This window comes from Trematomus bernacchii, unplaced genomic scaffold (genome assembly GCF_902827165.1).
Source record: "Trematomus bernacchii unplaced genomic scaffold, fTreBer1.1, whole genome shotgun sequence".
Lineage (NCBI taxonomy): Eukaryota > Metazoa > Chordata > Actinopteri > Perciformes > Nototheniidae > Trematomus > Trematomus bernacchii.
In genome coordinates, this window is record NW_022987718.1 from 101,934 (window position 1) to 123,379 (window position 21,446).

Below are 21,446 nucleotides of genomic sequence, written 5' to 3' on the forward strand. Positions count from 1 at the left end.
AGAGAGAGAGTGTGTGAGAGAGAGAGAGAGAGAGAGAGAGAGAGAGAGAGAGAGAGAGAGAGAGAGAGAGAGAACTGCTGTCAGTTGCAGTGATGACATCATCGCGTTCCATAACACAGTGTTGATCATGGAGCTAACGAGGTGCCTAGACTTCAAAGGTTTCATTGTTCTGAATGAGAGATGAACCTCTTACATGTGAACGTTTTGTGGAAGAACGATCAACCAGATATCGTGAATTTCAAAACGTGGAAGCATGTCAAGGAAGTTGAGTATCTGAAATGTGGCCTTTTTGGCAGTATTAAGAAAGGTGTGCGGCCTTGCTGCTGTGAGGAAATATCTGCCTGAAATTACAATGGGCTTAATGGAGACATGTTTGAACGTTTTTGTCACTTCATGCCCTCAAGAGGCATTTTGTTTAATATTTTTTTCTTAATTTTTTTTTATTTTCCAACCTAGGAGAGGTTTTCCTACAGTTTTTCATGAAAAAATATGTCTGAGGAGTGTAGGGTTTGGGAATTATGGCAGGTTTTTTAAAACATTTTTTTTGGGGAGAATTTCAAGCACTCTCCACTCTGTTTTGAGATCAAGCACTCTAGACTTAACGAGCTGCTCCATCCACACTAATGTTAAAATCTGAAGAAAAGCCTCTTTACCAAGCTCCAAACTAAGTTAAATATCGGCAAGAAGTGTAAAGATATGAAGAATCTGAATAACAAGTTTTATCGCTGAAGGTGTTGTGATCATTTGAAAGTTGGAATGAAGTGTCTAGCTGAAAGTATGTGGAAGGAGTAGCATTTGGCGCAAAGTGTAGGAAAAGAGGATTTGAAGGCATCTCCCATTGACTTCAATGTTAAAAAAAGAGTTTAAAAAGCTGAATATTTCAAAAAGTATAACATATTTTTAAAAAGTTGAAGGTTTCCCATCGATTCCTGAACAGGCTGAATAGTTTGATATTTGAATGGTTTCCTGTAGCTGAAAGTAAGCTGCAGTTATGGAGAGCCAAAGTATTGGTGAAATAAGGGGAAGAATAAGAATTGAAGTACTATAGTGGAATGCTGTGGCACAGCATTCGCACTACTAAAGAAATTGAAGTACTATAGTGGAATGCAGTGGCACAGCATTCGCACTAATAAAGAAATTGAAGTACTATAGTGGAATGCTGTGGCACACTAAATAATTCCCAATGTGGGATCAATAACGTTAACGTGTTAATACTCATTGCTTGTTTTGTTTTGTTTGTTTGTGACAGCATGTAAAGTGGCCTTTGGTCCCTTGAAAGGCGCTATAAAATGTAATCAATTGTTATTAATTATTATTGATAAGGTATTGGCTCCTCTGGCGGTCACTAAGTGTACTCCTGCCAATCACATTTTTGCAACAGTACTAGTGTCTTTACGGCAGTTCACAACACACTCAGACATCATGGCCCCTCGGCAGCTCGGAGGATTTACGGAGAACCGGGAGGGTTTAGCGGCCTCAGGAGACACTGGGACACAGGGGGAGACACCGGGACACCCGGGGGGAGACACCGGCATGGCAGGATCCCGTTAAAACAACCCTTTGTTCAGGTGGAGTTAGCACCGGGAGCTAACAAGAGCTATCGGGAGCTAACTGGAGCTACCGGAGCTGATGCGAGCTAGCTGCTCTCTGCCAGGGGTAAAAACAGTATAAAAACAGTATTAATATAGTATTAAAAACTGTATTCAAACAGTGTTAAAACGGTATGAAAACAGTATCAATATAGTATAAATACACGTATTTTTAAAACTGTTTTTTAAACAGTTATAAAAGCATGCATATAAAACAGTGTTTCAGCACAGGCTGTACAACAAAGGTGATTCAATAAATACACACTGGTCCAAGTTACTGGGAGATATTAGTAGATGACAAGTTAGAGCAGGCGCTGTGGGAATTGTAGTCTTTTATAGTGTGTTGACTACAGACGTCACAATTAGGTGGCCCTTTCTTGTGAAAACAAAATTACTGGCTCTAACACGTATATAACCTAAGATTCTCATAGACTGGAATCTTAAGTCTTGAGTAAATGTACTTAGTTACTTCTCACCTCTGCTATGAACCTACGTAGTAGCTGTACATTTGTTTTGTTGTGTCTGTCGGTTGTATTGAGTTGTCTTGATTGATCATTAAAGTGTTCTCAAAGCTGGTAAAGGTGCAGCTAGTTTGAATGACTTTGTATACTGCAGGGTAGCTTGTGAATTTACTCCAGGTGGAACTAAAGTCTGATTTAACACTTGATTATATTTCACATCACACATCCACATCTGTAAAGTAACTAAAGGTATTAATACATGGAGTGGAGTAAAAGTACACCATTTACCTCTGAACTGTTCTAAAAGTACAAGTAGCATTAAATAGAAATACTCAAGTAAAGTAAAAGTTACCTCTAAATAGTACTTAAGTACAGTTCTTGAGTAAATGTACTTAGTTACTTCTCACCTCTGCTATGAACCTTTTTGTGCTTTAGCTACAAAAACCAAGTTAAGTGTGTTGCTAAATTTAGCGGAGAATACAGAAACAGAAAGTGAAATGATTTGAATCAAATTGTACAGCTCAAATGCATTGCAATGACTTAAACTGGAAGAGTAGGAAAATAGTGAAGAAGCTTAATACTTAAAGAAAAGGTTTTAAAAAGGTATAAACAACATGTATAGCCTCAATGTCCTGAAATAGCTGAGTAAGTTAATAGTGGAATGGTTTTTGTGCAGCTGAAGTAGGCTGAAGGAGTTAGATATTAAAGTAAGTAGTAGTGAATGCATTTTACATCTCTTACAGCAGAGTCACCCACAATCAGAGTTTCAGGCCTAGTCGTTAGCTTTCCCTCTAGCCTTTTACTTTTGGAGTAGCTATTGGTCCTTACCCTGCTGTGTGAAGAGGACAGGTTATCCAGCTCATCAGAAAGAGATCTCCGGTTCTGTGTCAGTGGAGCGTATCTGTTCTGGATTGGCACACTTGGTGGTTTAGGAGGATTGTTTGTAGTTCTCCCTTTAGCAGCTGTCCACGGCTGCTTCCTAGTATGAATAGGGGTTGAAGAGGCCACTCTTCCTGGGTGATAACAATGCAGGCCAGCCGGGTCGCATTACAGATTTCAGAGCGCTGGGCTCTGCCTGTTATTCGTTCTCCCAAATCCCATGGAAATGATTTACTCTTCGGCCTTGCACCCAGAGAGTTCGAGGGAGGACTACCACTTGTAGATTTATTACCCGGTACACAGCCCTGCTGTTCCTTGGAATCCTTGTAGCTGCTAGCTAGCTGTAAGTTAGCATGCCCTTTTTCCATTCTTTTTGCACTGGTAAAGTGGTGTCATTCCAACCTAGTCTATTCACTTCCACGTTAGCTTCAACAGTTGCATTTTCATTGCCAACACTTGCCATCTTCTGTAGAAGGTTGTGGAAGTCACCTGTAGAGAGCGGAGGCATTTTGCTGCTAACTAGCTAAATAGCATGCAGTACCAGGCTTTAGCTGTTGCTAGGCCACGCTACTGTAGGAGTGAGGTCGTCGTAAAAATATTGAAATATGGCTGAAACCCTTCATCTATTTACGAAGAATAACTGTCCCAGTGAAAAGTTAATGTCCAGGAGCTAAGTTATCAGAAAAGAAAAATAGGAAAATCAGCATCAAAAAGTAAGCAGAGGCAAGAGCAAGCAGAAAAACGTCTGCACTGTAAGAAGCAGGAAGCAGTGAATCTCCAACGAACGGATATTCGGGTACAGCCCTAGTGTGATCCCTAACATACTGTTGGAACCAAGGTAACACAGTCTCCAGGCGACATTGCTTCATGTCCCCGAGCACTATTGCCGGTGCATCGGGGCGGCTGAGTTGCAGCTCGTGAACACGGGCAGCGATGGAGCCGGCCGCCATTGACGCTCTGTCGCTGGGAGGCACGTAAACAACAAACAGTAAAATACACCCGAATTCTCTAGGCAGATTAGAGGATGAAAGGGTCTTAACGTCATGCCAAGAATTTCTACGTTCGGATTGCAGATTTTACATTTACTGAGTATGATCGGCACCACAGATCATTAATATACACACAAATAACGCCTCCTCTGGTTTTCCCCGAGTTCGCATCGCTGTCTGCTCGAACAAGGGTGAATCCGGGTACCTCAAAGAGAGATTCAGGCATTGTAGATTGTCGCCAACTCTTCTCAGATTCTGCTGAGTTACACGTTACTGCCTCCTGGTGCTGCAGAGATTTCATGAAGTGAAGGAGGTACGGCCCGGCTCTGGGGCTATAACAAAAACCGGAGAACCGAGACGAGGTGCGACAATATAACAATAATTTAAACTAGGGATGTCCCGATCACCTTTTTTTGCTCCCGATCCGATTCCGATCATTTAATTTTGACAATCTGCCGATACCGATTTTTCCCGATCCGATCTTTATGCAATACATTAAGAGAAAAAAAAGGAGAAAAGCATTCAAGTCCCTTAAATTGTCCCCACGTTCTCCACCACAGATAACGGCTGGTCATCCAACGCGATGAATTCAGCTATCTTGGCTGTTATTTTTTTGGCCTTTTCACTGTTCTGGGGCAGTTTCTCTTTCCTTTTAAAAGTCTCTGAAAGTGTCGGTTGTTTCAGTGCCGTTACCTGAGTGGCCGCTGTGTACTCGTCGTGTTGTTGTTGGTGGTCTTTGTATTAGATTGGTCATGTTGAACGTAGCTCTGTTCTTTCCACCACGCGGAACCTCCGCCTTGCAAACATTGCATCTGGCTGTTACACTGCCTTCGCTTTCAATTTTATAATACTTCCAAACTCCTGACATTTTCTCTGTCCCGACTCCCGAGTCACCAGCTGAACGTAGCCTCTTGTTAGCTTACTGCTACTATTAGACACTGCGCCCACTCTGTTGCCAGATTTGAGAGAAATAAGCAACCAGGTCTATGAAAACAAGCCCAAAAGAAGCAACACATACATGATGTTGTGTAATTTTAACCCAAAACTAAGGCCTCAGGATGACTTTAAGACGTGAACATGGTCATTTTTGTTTTGTAACATTAAATAAAATTTATACAAATATTTTGTAAAAAAAAAAAGAAAAAACTCCGATCCCCGATTTTTTTCTCCCGATCCCCGATCACGTGAAAATCACGTGATCGGATCTGGACATCCCTAATTTAAACAAATAAATGAGCGAAGCCAGCAACAGGTCCCCCGAGGCTGGCACGGAGAATGTGCCCAGAGGAATGAGAGCGAGAGCCAAATGTCCCTAAAAAGAAGTCAGAGTTCTAAATATATCTAAAGTAATGTATGCACTGCCATTTCCCCACATAAACATAACAGTCTGCAATGAAACGTCCTTCTCCTGTGCGCTCCACTTCCTACTTGGCGCACCGGTAACTTTCTCCTGCGAACAAGTTACTGGGTGTTTCTCAATCGCGAGTACGCTTGCTTGGTAGCACATGTCTGCCGAGCATCTTGCTTCAGAAGCGAGTCAAGAATACTTCCTGGCATTCGGAAAACAAAGAGTGGAACAGGCTAGCAAGTGTGCAGGTGTGCGTCATATGAGAGGCCCCGCCTTACATCTTCCGCCACAGATTTGGGGAAATTGGTCCGTGCGCAAAGCATTGTGGGGATTTTAAGACCGCGGAGTCTACTCATGTGCAGCCTCGATATTTCTCCAAACGGAGTACGCCGGGCTCGGTAGATTTCCAAGTATGCTGGAGATTGGAACAGTACTTCGGCGGCACTCAATGACGTAGTATGCTTGAAATAGTGGCTCTGAAGCAGCTTTACTCGCGATTGAGAAACACCCCCAGTCTCTCACTCCTTTCTTTCATTGCCCTTTAGGGGCTTCGTACAATGCAAATATTTTATTGCAAAGACTTCAGCCGAGCACGTACGAACTGCGCATGCGTGAGTAGCTGAATCAATAAATTGGCATAGTTTAAATAAGTTAAAATAAGTCAAGTTAGTCGTCAGTTTGTTTAGCATTTGGCCGTGTAATATACCGGATAATGTGCAGCGAGCCGGTCATTATTGGAAAAAGAAACCCCGACAGTATGATCAGAGGGACGGACGCGAGGCGGAGGGGATCTTGATCGGGTGGTTTACGTTTGAGATGTTCCTGCATCACTGTGGTCGGAGGCCTCGTTCATTGTTATGAGAGCCGCTCATTGGCGCATGAAGTCAAAATGGCCTGACATTCTCAAGAGCAAAACGTCACAAATTACCCATCATGCCTTGCTGTCGAGAGCATAGAGCATGCCAGTTGAGTTTTCCATTAAGCCCCGCCTCCAATCTCCCTCACTCAGCTCAGTAGAATGAAAGGAGAGAGAAAATACATCTGGATTCAGCTTTTAGCGCATTTTACAACTTTTAAAACCTAATGATTCAAATAAGGGCTATTTAGTTTTATTACTGGGTAGTTTATTTAGTTAAAATATTTACAGACATCTCATTCCCAATAAAGAACGTTGCTGTGTTTACTTTGGTTAGAATGTTGCTGTATTACTGCATCAAATATAATACAAATATATTAAACACAGTTATATTAGTAAAATAAGTATTTTGTTAAAGGTGGGGTATGTAAGTTTGAGAAACCGGCTCGAGATACACTTTTTGTTATATTCCATGGAATGCTCTTAACATCCCGATAGCAATGAATATCTGAAGTGCTTTGAAAAAAAATCCATAATAATATAATATAATAATAATAATAATAATAATAATAATAATATATCTGTGGAAGCTGTAAAAAGTACGCCGGCCCGGCTAAAATAACTGGATGGCCTACCTGCCTGTCAGCCTTCCATCTGTGCACAAACTTATCTCGTGCCCTCATTGGTCATGTGCGCGTTCGTGTGTGTTGGAGGAGGGGCTCTATAAGGAAGTGGCAGATTTTCTCCGGTTGTGTATTTTCAAATTCTAGCGATCTCGAGCCGGTTTCTCAAACTTACCTACCCCACCTTTAACTCAAGGTTTATATTAAGCAAGTTTTTATTGTGTTAAGTCTATATGTATTTATGCTTTTTCGATTTACTTTCTCTCATTCTCTGTCCGTCTGTTTTAGAAACCGAAAGGAAGAGAGAGACGTCACAGCTGTCAGCAATGTGACAAATCCTTTACATCATCTAGAGCTTTAAAGAGCCACCTGCGTATTCACACTGAAGAGAAACCATACAGCTGTGAAGAGTGTGGGACAACATTCACTAGATCACATCATCTCAAAACACATCAACGTATTCACACTGGAGAGAAACCGTACAGCTGTAAAGAGTGTGGGACAACATTCAAGAGATTACATCATCTCAAAACACATCAACGTATTCACACTGGAGAAAAACCGTACAGCTGTGAAGAGTGTGGGGAAACGTTCAATAGATCAGATGCTCTCAAATCACATCAACGTATTCACACTGGAGAAAAACCGTACAGCTGTGAAGAGTGTGGGGAAACGTTCAATAGATCAGATGCTCTCAAATCACATCAACGTATTCACACTGGAGAAAAACCGTACTGGTGTGAAGAGTGTGGGAAAACGTTCACTACATCAAGTAATCTCAAAACACATCAACATATTCACACTGGAGAAAAACCGTACTGGTGTGAAGAGTGTGGGAAAACGTTCAATACATCAAGTGCTCTCAAAAAACATCATCGTATTCATACTGGAGAAAAACCGTACTGGTGTGAAGAGTGTGGGAAAACGTTCACTCAATCAAGTAATCTCGAAACACATCAACATGTTCACACTGGAGAGAAACCATAGTGGTTTTAAGAGTGTGGGAAAACGTTTTCTCAAAGTATTCAGCGAATCCATCCTGCATAGTTTTGAACAACTATGAGAGCCAAGCTAGCTGTTTCCTCCTCCTGATGTCCTGAGAGCTGTAGTTATATTTTAAGAGTCTTTCTGAATTGAAGTCTGACTAACAGACTTCAATTCACAGTCAGTCTTGTTTGATGTCCCTGGACAAGCCCTGAGGTCCTCCTCAGCTTTTTAAATATCCCTAAAATCCCCCAAAATAAAATGGGTGAGGCTTTTCTCCACTACACTCCCAAACTGTGGAACACCAGGAAATATCAGAGAGGCTCAGTGGACATTTTTAAACACCTTCTAAAGAAACATCTCTTTAGATTAGCTTTTTATTAGCAACCCCCCACTTTAAATGGTTGTTTAGTCTTTATTATTTACCTACTTTTATATTGTTTCATTTATGATATAGGAAGGGTTTTTATCTTATATTAGTCATTTAACAGTTTTGATAACATTTATTTTTACGTTGGTTTCTTTATATTGTAATCGTTTAAACTTTATTAGAATTATGATGTTTTTATTACTATTCATTTGTATTTGTATTTCTGTTGTACCTATATGTTTATTTTATAGGGTTTTATATTGTTGCATCTATTCACTTTTCTTGTGTCTTATCTTTCTGAGAGAAATCATAGTTTTTTTTACTGTATTTAATTTGTTATTATCATACCTTTTACCTCCTTGTGTATCTTAACCTGTTACAACAGGCGCGTTCACACCGGAGTACTTTTCCCGTTTAGTTCCGTTAGTACCCCTTATGTCGCGTTCACACCAAAAAGAGTACTCATGCCCCTTTCACACCAACGCGTTTTCAGCGCCGGCTCGGAGCTAGAGCCTGAAAAGTACCGTTTTTTCCTGTTCACACCGCAGCGGCGCCACCTCTTAGCTCCGGAATCCGCTTCACTTCCAGCTCCAAAAAATTGTCGGTCTAGAAGCAAGAGCTTCGGAGATAAGAGGCGGCGTCGCTTACGTCTCTCTTACGTCGAGGCGTGCAGGAAACTAAACCCACCTCCCCTGAACATGGGTCGACTGAAGAGTCTCGTCATGCCTGCCTACAAGCAGTAGCGCTGAGCAAAGTGACTAGAAGGCAACCACACACTTATAAAAAAAAAACACACTTTATAAAGTCAGGCAACACTAACCAGGCTTCGTGTGATTCTGTTTATTTGTACCTTACTTTGACCATCCGTTCGCTGTTATTGATCATTGTTGAGAGCAGGCAGACTTGTGTTTGTTATTATAGCAGCTATCGGATGGAATCAATACATGGGCTGCACAGGTTGTCATGTCCGACTATCACAAGTAGAATCATAATGAAAAATACGCCGGTAAAATGTGCCTGTAGAAAACGGCTTAGCAAGTAGTCAGTTTAGCTTCGGTTGCTATGCTAACATCACCCATGTTATACCAGAGAAACTTTCATAACAGCGTTGTGATGCCAAACAGCGTCAATTCAGACTGACACACATTCACAGTGTGTTCAGTCAGGCAGTGAATACTTTAGAGCCGTGTGAGCTAACCCGGATCTAACGGGAGAATAAACTCCCGTGGAAGAGCAGCCAGCACTGCAGCGGTCGGTAAATGCCGCTGAAACACATTAATAAACAATGAACCACGGCACTCTGGAGAAAAGTATAAGGTTGGAGAAGTCGTTATTTAATTTAATCTGGCTTCGTATGATTAAGAGCAACACGATCATCGACCCGACGCAGTCCCCCGTTGTTGTTGTTGTTGTGAGCTCCGTTGGGGAGAAAATCAGCAATGTGAACTGTGACGTCATGACGCAGCAGCGACAGCTCTGGGCGGTGTGAACAGAGCGGGAGCAGAAAAGGGAAACCGGAGCTGAACCAGAAAAGCTCTAGCTCGGAGCTAGAAAGGGAAAAGCGCTGGTGTGAAAGCCGCATAAGTGCCGGGAACTTTTACCTGCTAGAGAGGTGGTACCAACAAAGTACCAATTTATATTGGCTGGGCGAATTGCAAACCACGCCCCGTAAAACTCTGAAAAGTTTTTTGAAGCCGCCATTGTATTTACTGGCATTAGCATTATTAGCATTAGCATTAGCCCCGCGCACCAACGGAGAGAGACTAACTTATGGCAACACAAAATAAAACATGGGAGCGATGGAGATGAGGAGGTGTCGGCGTTCTGGCGATTTACTCGGAAGGCTTCAGTAGAAGCAGCTGGGACTCCCAGCAGCTTCTACTGAAGCCAGTCCCCAACTCCGAGGACTTCCGGCCGGGGACTCCGGGTGGCAGTATACACCGTGAAGTTGTTTGCGGCCTGCCAGTAAACCCAAAGCAGAAGAAGACGAATTGACGTCAGCGGCTCATTTGCGTAATCTTCCCTCAGGGAAAAGTACTCCGGTGTGAACGCGATTGGTACTTAGTGCCCTGGGGTATTAAGTGCCAGGACACTAAGTACGGCAAAGTACTTGGTGTGAAAGCGGCTTATGTTATATTTTGCTGCATGTATCTGTAAAGGTCTTAACATCTGAAGGGACTTTCTTGTTGTTTATTTTTAACTTGTGATGTGTCGCCATTTTGTAAAACACTTTGAGCTGCACGTGCTGTATGAAAAGTGCTGTATCAATAAAGCTTTATTATTTCAACAGTTTTGTATGTTCTAACCAGCGTTCACACTATGCCAACACAAGGCCACAGAGATGCTGTTTCTCCAATTTAATTCATGTTTGTAATGGTTCCTGAACTATGAAGAAATGTTTTACTATGCTGTGTTTCAACCATGGTTTCCTAATAGCCTTGTTATTCCATATGTAAAATATTGGTAACACTTTATATTAAAGTGGACCTATCATGCTATATTTGAATAATATATTGTAGGGCCATACCTATATAAGGTATATTTATACGTTTTCTTTTTCAAAATACCAAACAGATCATGCATTTTAGCCATGCCTCATTTCGCTCTATTTTGCTCTCCTCCACCCCTGTCTTTGCATGCGCTGCAGCTGACCACGCCCCCCTGCAAAGGAGGGGACGAGTTACGAGCGTCATGTTACCATGCCACGGCAACCTCTCATTCCCCTGATAGGTGGAGAGTTGGCGATATAGGCGGAGCTCCTCCGTCCTGACGTCAGAGAAATGTTCAAATCTGTATCAGATCCGTTGCAGCCCCGTTTTTAGAGATTTGGGTATGGAGGAAAATAGAGAGGGTTGTGTTTTATGACACTTGGTGAGTTCCCTGGAACACCGGGGACACATATTCATGTATAAAAGACGTACAAAAGTGCATTTTGCATGATAGGTCCCCTTTTAAGGTACACAAACTCACCATCAACTAGTTTTTAATTAACATGCATATTATCAGTATATTGGCTCTTAGTCATTATAAAACACTTAATAATGCCTTATTTTACATGACCATATTCTACAAGTAATAAGCCATTAGTTGAGAGTTTTTCCAATAACCCTCTAATTAGTGCTTATTTATTGCAAGTAAGGAAGTTGTTGTTCATGAGTTTCGGTCTTAATATGCTCTGCTCAATATGGGCCTAATAAGGCAGTACCACAAGAATAGTAATCCTCCCATGATAACACTTAACAAATATGAGCTATTCTTATGTAACAAGACATGAAGCTAAAAGTGTTCATTGTGTCTAAATAACTCAAAATGAGGTATTTATATCTAAGAATATGTTCCCTATTTTAAAGTGAAGTCTTGTTCATAACCAATAAGCTAGTAGTTTGACTCTAATTAGGTATTTTTATCTAAGAATATGTTCCCTATTTTAAAGTTGCTTCCTCTTCACACTTTGTAAATACATTATAACACACACTGAAATTAACCTCAACAGCACATGAACAAAGTAGGCACATGTCAAAATATCTGTTTTATTAATGAACCACTGAAGACAGGTTCAGACACATACCAAAACATGTCAAGTTTCTCCAAGGCTGAGAACACATATGCAGCCTGTACTTTTTAATAAAAACAGATTTTTAACAGTCGGTAAACATAAGTAAAGGCATTAACCCCGTGTCGTTTCACACAGAGGTCAAGGAATAGTGGATAGGAAAAGACGATAGGAGCTGATTTTTGGACAATTCGACTGCAACCCAGAACAGACTACTAACTCAACAGGAACTATCAAAAACATCACAATAGAAGTTTAAAGTCACAACATTTTATCAACCAAACAGATTATTGGAGAAACTACTCTGCAGATTAATGAACAGTGAAACTAATTTCCTTCAATGCAGCTTAACGAGGCTAGCAGTTTAACCCTGGATATATAATATTTTATATATGGAATGAAAAGTCTATAAGAAAACCATGGTTGAAAAATGGCATTGTAAAACATTTCTTCATAGTTCAATAAACTACAAGAAAGTCCCCTCAGATGTTAAGACCTTTACAGATACAGTACATGCAGCTAAATATAAAATGTTAGGTTAAGATACACAAGGAGGTAAAAGGCAGTGACGTGCGGTGAGGTTCATGGCTGGTGAGGCACTGACTCACTGAGTCAGATTTACAAATATTATATTTTGACCTTAATCGAAATATTCGGTTATTTTCAAAAGCTTTTTTAGTCTGATGCTTCGATTCATTTTAAACAGACCGTTCAACAAAAGGATACCCAAAATCTAAATATTGGATTGTTCTTTCTTAGTAAGATACCATTTTCATTACAAATGTGGTCTTACCTTGACTTAAAGATGAAGTCCATGGTATCCTTCTGGACAACAATCTCTATTACTTGTTTGTAAAAGTCCTCCTTATCTTCCTGTAGTTTCAAAAGTCTAGTTGTTTGCGTCTACCGTCTCTGCGTAGAATTACAGTAGCAACAAGAACCTGTGGGCTCACGTGCGCCCCCTTCAGTGCTGCAGAGGTTAAGGCTGCCTCCCCTGGTGCTTTTTTCATTGCCGTTGCATGATGAGACCAGCGAGCCTAAATATAATATATACATGAAATAAGTTATTTAGAGACAATGGATGGCGAGGATAAATGTAATAAAGGGATCTACAAACATTACATTGGTGACCTACAGTGAGATGGTAACAGGCATGCGCTTAGTGCCCGCTTTCCAGCCAGTTTCTGTGGGGTGACTCATTCTGAGGTGAGGCAGAGCTCATCTGTGCCTCACCTTACCCCACAGTAAGCACATCTCCTAACAATGAACAAGTTAAACTAACGGGTCTCACACAGAGACACCACACTACACATGCTGCACACGTCACACATGCAGCCCAGAGGAGAAGGATTTTGAAAATTAAATTATGATTTCTCTCGGAAAAATAAGACACAAGACAAGTGAATAGATTCAACAATATAAAACCCTATAAAATAAAGTGAACATATAGTTACAACAGAAATACAAATACAAATGAATAGTAATAAAAACGTCATAATTCTAATAAAGGTTAAAATTAGGGCTGTCAAGTTAACGAGTTAATAACGCGCTAACACAAAAAAAAAATAACGCCACTAATTATTTTAACGCGATTAGCGCATGTGTATTTTTTGTCCTCGGCCGCCCCGCAGTTTCAGAGCGCATCGAGTTTAAAATACCATCTACAAGCTGATGCTGACAGCCCCACTCCTGCCGCCCGCTTGTGGCAGACCACACTTCCACGCTCACCGGCAGGCCCGGACTGGCCATCGGGAGGACCGGGAGGGTGTGTGTATGTGTGTCGCGACTCGAGCGAGGCAAACCTTACGTGTTGTTGTTGTTGTTAGCATCTGGTGCTAGCTAGCTGCGCTAACGGATATAAGGAACTGTTTCAATGAAAACAGAGGAGCGACATTTCGCCGACAACTGCGCCGAGCACTTGACCTTATGCAGGTAGCCAGACAGTGGGACATTGTACGAAAAGTCAGCACACTCAGCACGGATAGTGCGCGCAACATGATTGCAGCGTCCAGGCAGCTCCCGTTCGAGCATATATACCTTGAGCTGCACATAGCTCCAACAATCCATCACGGTGTCTCCACATTCACACATTCACACATTCACACACACACACACACACACACACACACACACACACACACACACACACACACACACACACACACACACACACACACACACACACACACTTTGTATTGTATTATTGTATGAGAGAGGTTCCAGGTTGAATTGAGGCGAATATTTGTAATGTTCAGAGGTTGTTGTGTTTAATATTCATGAGAATATTTGTCATTGTTCAAATGATAATAAACAAACATATAAAGCATATTTGTCCACTCATAATAAGAGTATTAAAAACTTGAAAAATATCCCTCTAAGGTACATTTAGAACAGATAAAAAATGTGCGATTAATTTGCGATTAATCGCGATTAACTATGGACAATCATGCGATTAATCGCGATTAAATATTTTAATCGACTGACAGCCCAAGTTAAAATATAAAGAAACCAACGTAAAAATAAATGTTGTTATTGAAACTGTTAAAAAACTAATATGAGATAAAACCCTTCCTATATCATAAATAAAACAATATAAAAGTAGGTAAATAATAAAGACTAAAAGACCATCTAAAGTGGGGGGTTGCTAATAAAAAGCTAATCTAAAGAGATGTGTCTTTAGCTGGCATTTAAAAATGTCCACTGAGCCTCTCTGATATTTCCTAGTGTTCCACAGTTTGGGAGCGTAGTGGAGAAAAGCCTCACCCATTTTATTTTGGGGGATTTTAGGGATATTTAAAAAGCTGAGGAGGACCCCAGGGCTTGTTCAGGGACATCAAACAAGACTGACTCTGTGAATTGAAGTCTGTTAGTCAGACTTCAATTCAGAAAGACTCTTAAAATATAACAATACAGCTCTCAGGACATCAGGAGGAGGAAAATGCTAGCATATCTCTCATAGTTGTTCAAAATTATGCGGTGTGGATTCGCTCGTGGACTTTAAGGTGAGAACTTTGAGAAAACGTTTTCCCACACTCTTAACACCACTATGTTTTTTCTCCCGTGTGAACACGAAGATGTGATTTGAGAACATCTGATCTAGTGAACGTTTTCCCACACTCTTGACACCAGTACGGTTTTTCTCCTGTGTAAATACGTTGATGTGATTTAAGAGCACCTGATTGAGTGAATGTTGTCCCACACTCTTCACAGCTGTACGGTTTTTCTCCTGTGTGAATACGCAGGTGGCGCTTTAAATCTCTAGATGTTGTAAAGGATTTGTCACATTGCTGACAGCTGTGACGTCTCTCCCTTCCTTTCGGTTTCTAGAACAGACAAAGAGAGAAAGTAAGTCTAAAAAGCATAAATACATATACAGTTAACACAATAAAAACTCACTTAATATAAACGTTGAGTTAACGGAATACTACTTTTACTGTTTGTGTTTATTATATTTGTATTATATAAGATACAGTAATACAGCAGCATTCTAACCACAGTAAATACCAGAGGTGGGGGACTCGAGTCACATGACATGACTCGAGTCGCATATTTTTGGACTTGAGACTTGCTTGACTAACATTGATAAAATCCTCGACTTGACTTTGAATTCATGACTTGAGACTTGACTTAGGCTTGAGACAGATGACTCGAAAGGACTTTACTTTCTAAATTAAATATTTGCATTTGTATTGTAAAAAGCCCCTAAAGGGCAATGAAAAAAAAGAGTGAGAGAAAGTAACTAATACGCAGGAGAAAGTTACCGGTGCGCCAAATAGGAAGTGGAGTGCACAGGAGACAGACGTTTCATTGCAGACTGTTATGTTTATGTGGGGAAATAGCAGTGCATACATTATTTGAGATATATTTTGAAGTCGGACTTCATTTTAGGGACATTTCGGCCAGGGGTGTAGAGCTATTTGTTTAAGCACCGGATCGGCAAAACAGGAGAGTCTGTCTTGATCTATGAATTCATGTCCGTGACTCTCACAGTAGGCGCGTTCACACCAAGTACTTTTCCCACAATAGTTCATTAGAGCTCTTTTAGTTCTGATGAACTAAAGCAGATCGCGTTCACACCAAAATGAGTTCCTGGGGGTGGATTAGGCAAATGAGCCGCTGACGTCACTTCTTCTTCTTCTTCTTCTGCTTTGGGTTTACTGGCAGGCCGCAAACAACTTCACGGCGAGTACAGTAGGTGGCGGTATGCACCTTAAAGTTGCAATCCGCCAAAAAACCGAGAGAAGAAGAAGAAAAAAAACTTCCGCTTCCGCTGTATGCTTCTGTTTACCTTCCGACCTCAGACACGGTATGGAGTTGACTGAAGTTGTGGTTTTGGTGCTCGTGTTATACAGCTTCGTAACTGAGTTATTTAAGCCAATAACTCAGCCACAAATACAGATCGACCATTAAAATGCAATAGAAATGCTGAGTCGGAGGCGAAGGCGGTTAAGAAGCCTTAACAAAAGGATTGGATGACGACAAGCACACGCTATGGACATGTTTCGCCGTAGGAGAGCTGAGTATGATGACCGTTACCACGCCCAAAAAACAGCAATGGTACGTTCAGTAAATCACATTAATACTATCTAATGTAGGATTTATGGAGTTATGTAGGGCTAATTTGTGTCTTTGTATGTGTTCCAGATATGCGAATACTATGGAACGCGTCGTGTCCCGCCCTCTCTCTGGGTGAACAATAGAACATCGGCCTGGTGGGAAAAGGTGGTGCCAACGTACACCAATGTGCAGTGGATCAAAGATTTCCGAATATCCAAGGGCTCTTTTCAACTCCTCTGTATGCGCCTGGAAGCAACGTTGGGGAGACACAACACCAACTACCGGGAGTGTGTACCCGTGCTTAAAAAAATCGCCATAGCACTGTGGAAACGTGCGACCAACTCTGAGTACAGGACCATCTCTCATTTGTTTGGAGTCGGCAGATCTACGGTGTGTTACTGTGTGCACGAGTTCTGCTCCTCTGTTGTGACGCTACTCCTTCCTGAGTTCATGCCATGGCCGAACTCTGAGAAGTTAGAGGAGATGGCGTTATATTTTGAGGGCAGATGGGGTGTGCCACAGTGTGTAGGTGCAATAGATGGATCACACATCCCTATTCTGAGACCAGAGGAATACCACAACGAGTATTTCAACCGCAAAGGCTGGCACTGGGTCGTCCTACAGGGTGTTGTGGATGGTAAGGGCCTCTTTTGGAGTGTTTTTGTTGGCTTACCAGTGAGCATGCATGATAGCAGAGTGTTCAGCATGTCATCACTGGTTAGTTGTGTGGATAGAGGTGGTCTACTTCCTCATGTAACAAGGAATATTGGTGGACATGATGTGGGTTACTATATCCTTGGTGACTCAGCCTACCCCCTGCAAAGATGGCTGATGAAACCTTTCCAAGACAATGCAAGGCTCACACCCCAGCAACATGTGTACAACCGCAAAACAAGCCGAGCACGAGTGGTGGTGGAGAACGCTTTTGGCAGACTGAAGGGCAGATGGCGGTGCTTGATGAAGCGAAACGACTGCAACATGGACAATATCAAAATCCAGGTGGCAGCATGTTGCGTATTGCATAACCTGTGTGAGCGTCGTGGTGATGAGTACAGGGAGGAATGGATTGCCTTACCAGTGACCCAGCTTGATGGGCCAGCGCCAGCCATTGTTGAGGCTGTGGGGCAAGACACGCGCACAGCCCTTATGAGGCATCTGAACAGCATGGAAATTGTAAATTGACAATAAAGCTGATCTTTTGTACAGTGCATTTGGTTCTCTCTTTTATTTACCACAGTCAACAGACAAAATTACAATAGTGCAGACACACCTTAGTGCAAAGATAAAATGTCAGTATCAAAACAGTACTCATACTGTATATTTGTATATTAATATGAGTATATTATTATGTTAAATGTGTGTTAAAGACAATGGGATGAGGTTGAAAGCTCTTTAAAAAGCTTCTGTATACCATCTTTACTGTGATAAATACATACATGTTAAGCATACACACCTGAAGAACTACGTTACACACACACAGGTTAGTCTGTGTACCGCTGCACTGCTGCTGGTTTAAACAAAGACAGTCATGATGCTAGTGCCGTGCAGCAGATCATCTTCACTGTGTGTTGTCGCCCAGAACCGCACCATACAGGTGAAAAAAGACAACACACCACATGTCTGTATCTCTTTCTCTATGAAAAGCATTATTACTGTTGAAGGAGATTAGTTCTGAGTAGAAATACTGTCAGCAGAACAATGCACTTCATCAGTCACGACTTTTCAATATTTATAATAGTTTTTAAGTACTTTAAAATAGCTAACTAATAATGACCAATGATGACAAAACCATTCATATATTTTTGTTTATTGTGTATACAGAGGGTACACTGATGTAGAGGAGAGAGAGGAGAGAGGAGGCTCTCTGGAGGAGCTTTAACCAAGGGTACACTGATGTGTCCTTCGGAGTCGATTTCAGGCCACAGAGACCCGGTGTAAATGAAATTAAACTTTATTCACAACAGGCTATAGTGGTGAGATAGTAGGATGTAAACAGGTATAAGTCTAAGTGTAATTAAAATACATCAAACTGTAAAGATAAGAATTAACAGTTAATAGACACATATCAACAGTAGAAAATATAATATTTTCACTGAAAAGAGTAAAGAGTAATGGAAAGAGGTGCAGTACACAATTAATAGCATGACAATTAATCACTGTACCAAAAACTAATATTGTCATCTCACTCCAAGCTGAACTCCAAAGTGGCCAGCCCTGCACTATATGTATGTGTGGTCTATAACAGAAAAATAAATAATTACAAGTATATCACGAGTGACTCACATGTATTATACAGCAATCAGATACACTTTTTGTTAAATTCCATGGAATGCTCTTAACATCCCGATAGCAATGAATATCTTAAGTGCTTTGACAAAAAATCCATACAAAAATATCATCTGTGGAAGCCGTAGCACTGTAAAAAGCACGACCAATCATTTCAGCCGGGTCGGCTAAAATAACTGGATGGCCTACCTGCCTGTCAGCCTTCCATCTGTGCACAAACTTATCTCGTGCCCTCATTGGTCATGTGCGCGTTCGTGTGTGTTGGAGGAGGGGCTCTGTAAGGAAGTGGCAGATTTTTTCCGGCAGTGTATTTTCAAATTCTAGCGCACTCGAGCTGGTTTCTCCAAAATCACCTACCCCACCTTTAATGTCCGACTATGGATTAATCAGCATGTGGTAGTAATGGCCTCTGATTAATATGGGCCAGGCACACATTCGTCATTCAGGATTCAAAGTTGAGCAATGTTCAACTTTTGAAGCTGAGGTGGAAGCGTCAGCCAATCAAATCCCGTGTATGCAAATCTGACAGTTCAAGCTCTAGCCAATCAAACCGCGTGTAAGCTGGGAGAGACATACTGCAGGTCATTTCCTCATATTCCAAAAAATGGAGGAGAAATTAGCGGTAGGGAATCACCCGGTGCTTTATGACCAGTCCCTATTTACCTACCGGGATATAAACCGGAGGAGCCAGGCATGGAGGGAGGTGGCAGAGACAGTGGTAGGTTTTCGCCTGTTTGGGGAGTTTATATCCAGTTTACTTCGGTTTTTTTTGCTTCGTATGTCGGGGGCGGGAGATTCATGTGATTGGTTGTTGGTGCCTTGCTCGCAAAAAATCCCCAAGCTTCAGATGCACCCACCTCCAAGATTTCTTTTAACGCTGCTGTGTGGACGGGCCGTAAGAGGAGTTTGCAAAAATGTGCTTAAAATGCATAAAATACACACATTTCTGTGGGGACGGGGCTAATGAAACGCAATTTGAAAAATGTCCAGATTCATAAGAGCAATGTATATACAGCATTTTGTGAATATCGGTAAAACTGTATGCTAGTAGTTTGGATTCATTTGTGACATGTAAATCGTCAAAAACGGTGTATTCGCTGTTAGCTTACGACCGCCACGATTGAGCTATCAAAAATTGGCTTGACAATATAGCATCATATAAGATAGGGGATGAACTTGTCCTGGACTGGAATTTTTCCGATCATTCCCCTAGGAGAAGTACGCAAAAATGTCCTTAAAATGCATGAAAAACACACATTTTTCCAAATGGCCGACTTTGTCGGGGGCGGGGCTAATGGAAGCAAATGCGAAATAGTTCCGCCATGCCATGAGGAATGTCTCTGCCAAAATTCGTGAAGTTCTGAGAAACTATATGTGACTACCGCACAATAGGGGGCGCTACTGAGCCGTTTTTTGCCAAAACGCACGATTTTTTTGTACTGTCGCCAACAGTTTGTGGGCTGTGACGTGTGTCCCAAGTTTCGCGTCCGTAGCGCATTTCACGCTATCGCAATTAAAAAAAAAGTATAGGCCACGCCCACATTTGTCATTCGTCGCGACACTTTACGTCTCAGTTCATAGTCACCCCCAGAGTATGTCTAAATTTAGGATAATATTGCACTGTTTTTAACATTATGCTAATTACAAAAACTTTATGTAGAGCAGGTCCACCTGGATAAGTGTGCAAAAGTTCAGATCCATCTGAGTTACGGTGCGGCAATGTACATTTTTCAAAAACGCTTTACATATAGGTAGCGCTAGCAAGCATGACAATGGGAGTCAGATGGTGAGCCAAAAACGATTTCCTCAGTTTTCTTGGTGTTGATCTCAAGAGCATTGTTATCAGTCCACTCAACCACCTGATTTACAGCCTGTTGGTGCAGCTCAGGGTCGTCTGTGTTACTTAGCAGAGATATTATTGCAGTATCATCAGAGTACTTAATTAGGGCCTGAGCACGAAGTGTGCGAAGACCTATTGTTATTCTAGACCCTCCAGAAAAACGCGGGCTAAAATCCTTGATTATGCGGGCTAAAATCCTTGATTATGCGGGCTAAAATCCTTGATTATGCGATTAAACATGCGGGGTTTTTATGTGATTTTATGCGGTGAAGTTGCGAAATATGCGGAAATATGCTAAATATGCGAAAAGTTGCGAAATATGCGGGAAGCGGAAAAAAGGTGATTCTTCTCCCACACCCTGTTACTAGGCTACTACTGAATGAAAGTGAGCCCTTTAAAGAGTTCCTATGATAAACAAGCATACTAGAAGCAAGCTACATCACAAAGTGTTATTTATGTATTTATATATGGGCTATTTTAATCACTCTCTCTCTCTCTCTCTCACACACACACACACACACACACACACACACACACTCTTCTCCGCCTCATTCTGTTTTCATTTACTCGTTCGTTATCTGACCAGCTTCAATCTTGTAGGCTGCTCACCTCGTTTCTTGTAGCCCTCGAAAGGGTTTTGGAGGTTGATGCCTCGGTGAACGCGAGTTGTTTGGCTTTCTTGTCCGCAGCAGCAGAAAGCATTTTCGAATGTTTGAATGAATCAAAGTTTTCTCTTATGCTCCAACACACAGTTGCACGGGGTGCAGAATAGTTTCCCCCCACTTTCGTGCAAGACATCAGGGTACTGCTTTGCCCGGTCTTTAGCAGAAATGTTCGTAGGCAAATGAGATGGATTCGATTTTTTCATCTTGGTCAGAGCCGTATAATAGTATATAATAATAATAGTATAATAGTATATAATAATCTATATGGCGCTGATCTTGTTGTTTTCTCTCTCGTGTGAGTTCCACACATTCACTCTACGGTGTTGTTTACCTGCGCGAGCTGATGACATCACTACTTCACGTTAACTTTTTTTTCCCTCAACTTTGTGTGGAAAAATGCGGGGATTATGCGACCTTTTAATAAATATGCGCCCTTTTAAAAATCT

General features: G+C 41.5%; 2 protein-coding genes across 2 annotated transcripts in view; one reads left to right on the forward strand and one right to left on the reverse strand.

Moving 5' to 3' along the window:
- The window catches only part of LOC117492055 (zinc finger protein 239-like), a 69,332-nt gene that overhangs the window by 9,678 nt on the left and 38,208 nt on the right, over nucleotides 1-21,446 (reverse strand). The gene's annotated exons all lie outside the window — the stretch shown is intronic.
- Nucleotides 1,423-8,305, forward strand: LOC117492054 (zinc finger protein 239-like). Its single transcript, XM_034142196.1, has 2 exons — nucleotides 1,423-1,536; nucleotides 7,034-8,305. The coding sequence occupies exons 1-2, from the start codon at nucleotides 1,423-1,425 to the stop codon at nucleotides 7,730-7,732; spliced, it is 813 nt and encodes a 270-aa protein (XP_033998087.1). The 3' UTR covers nucleotides 7,733-8,305.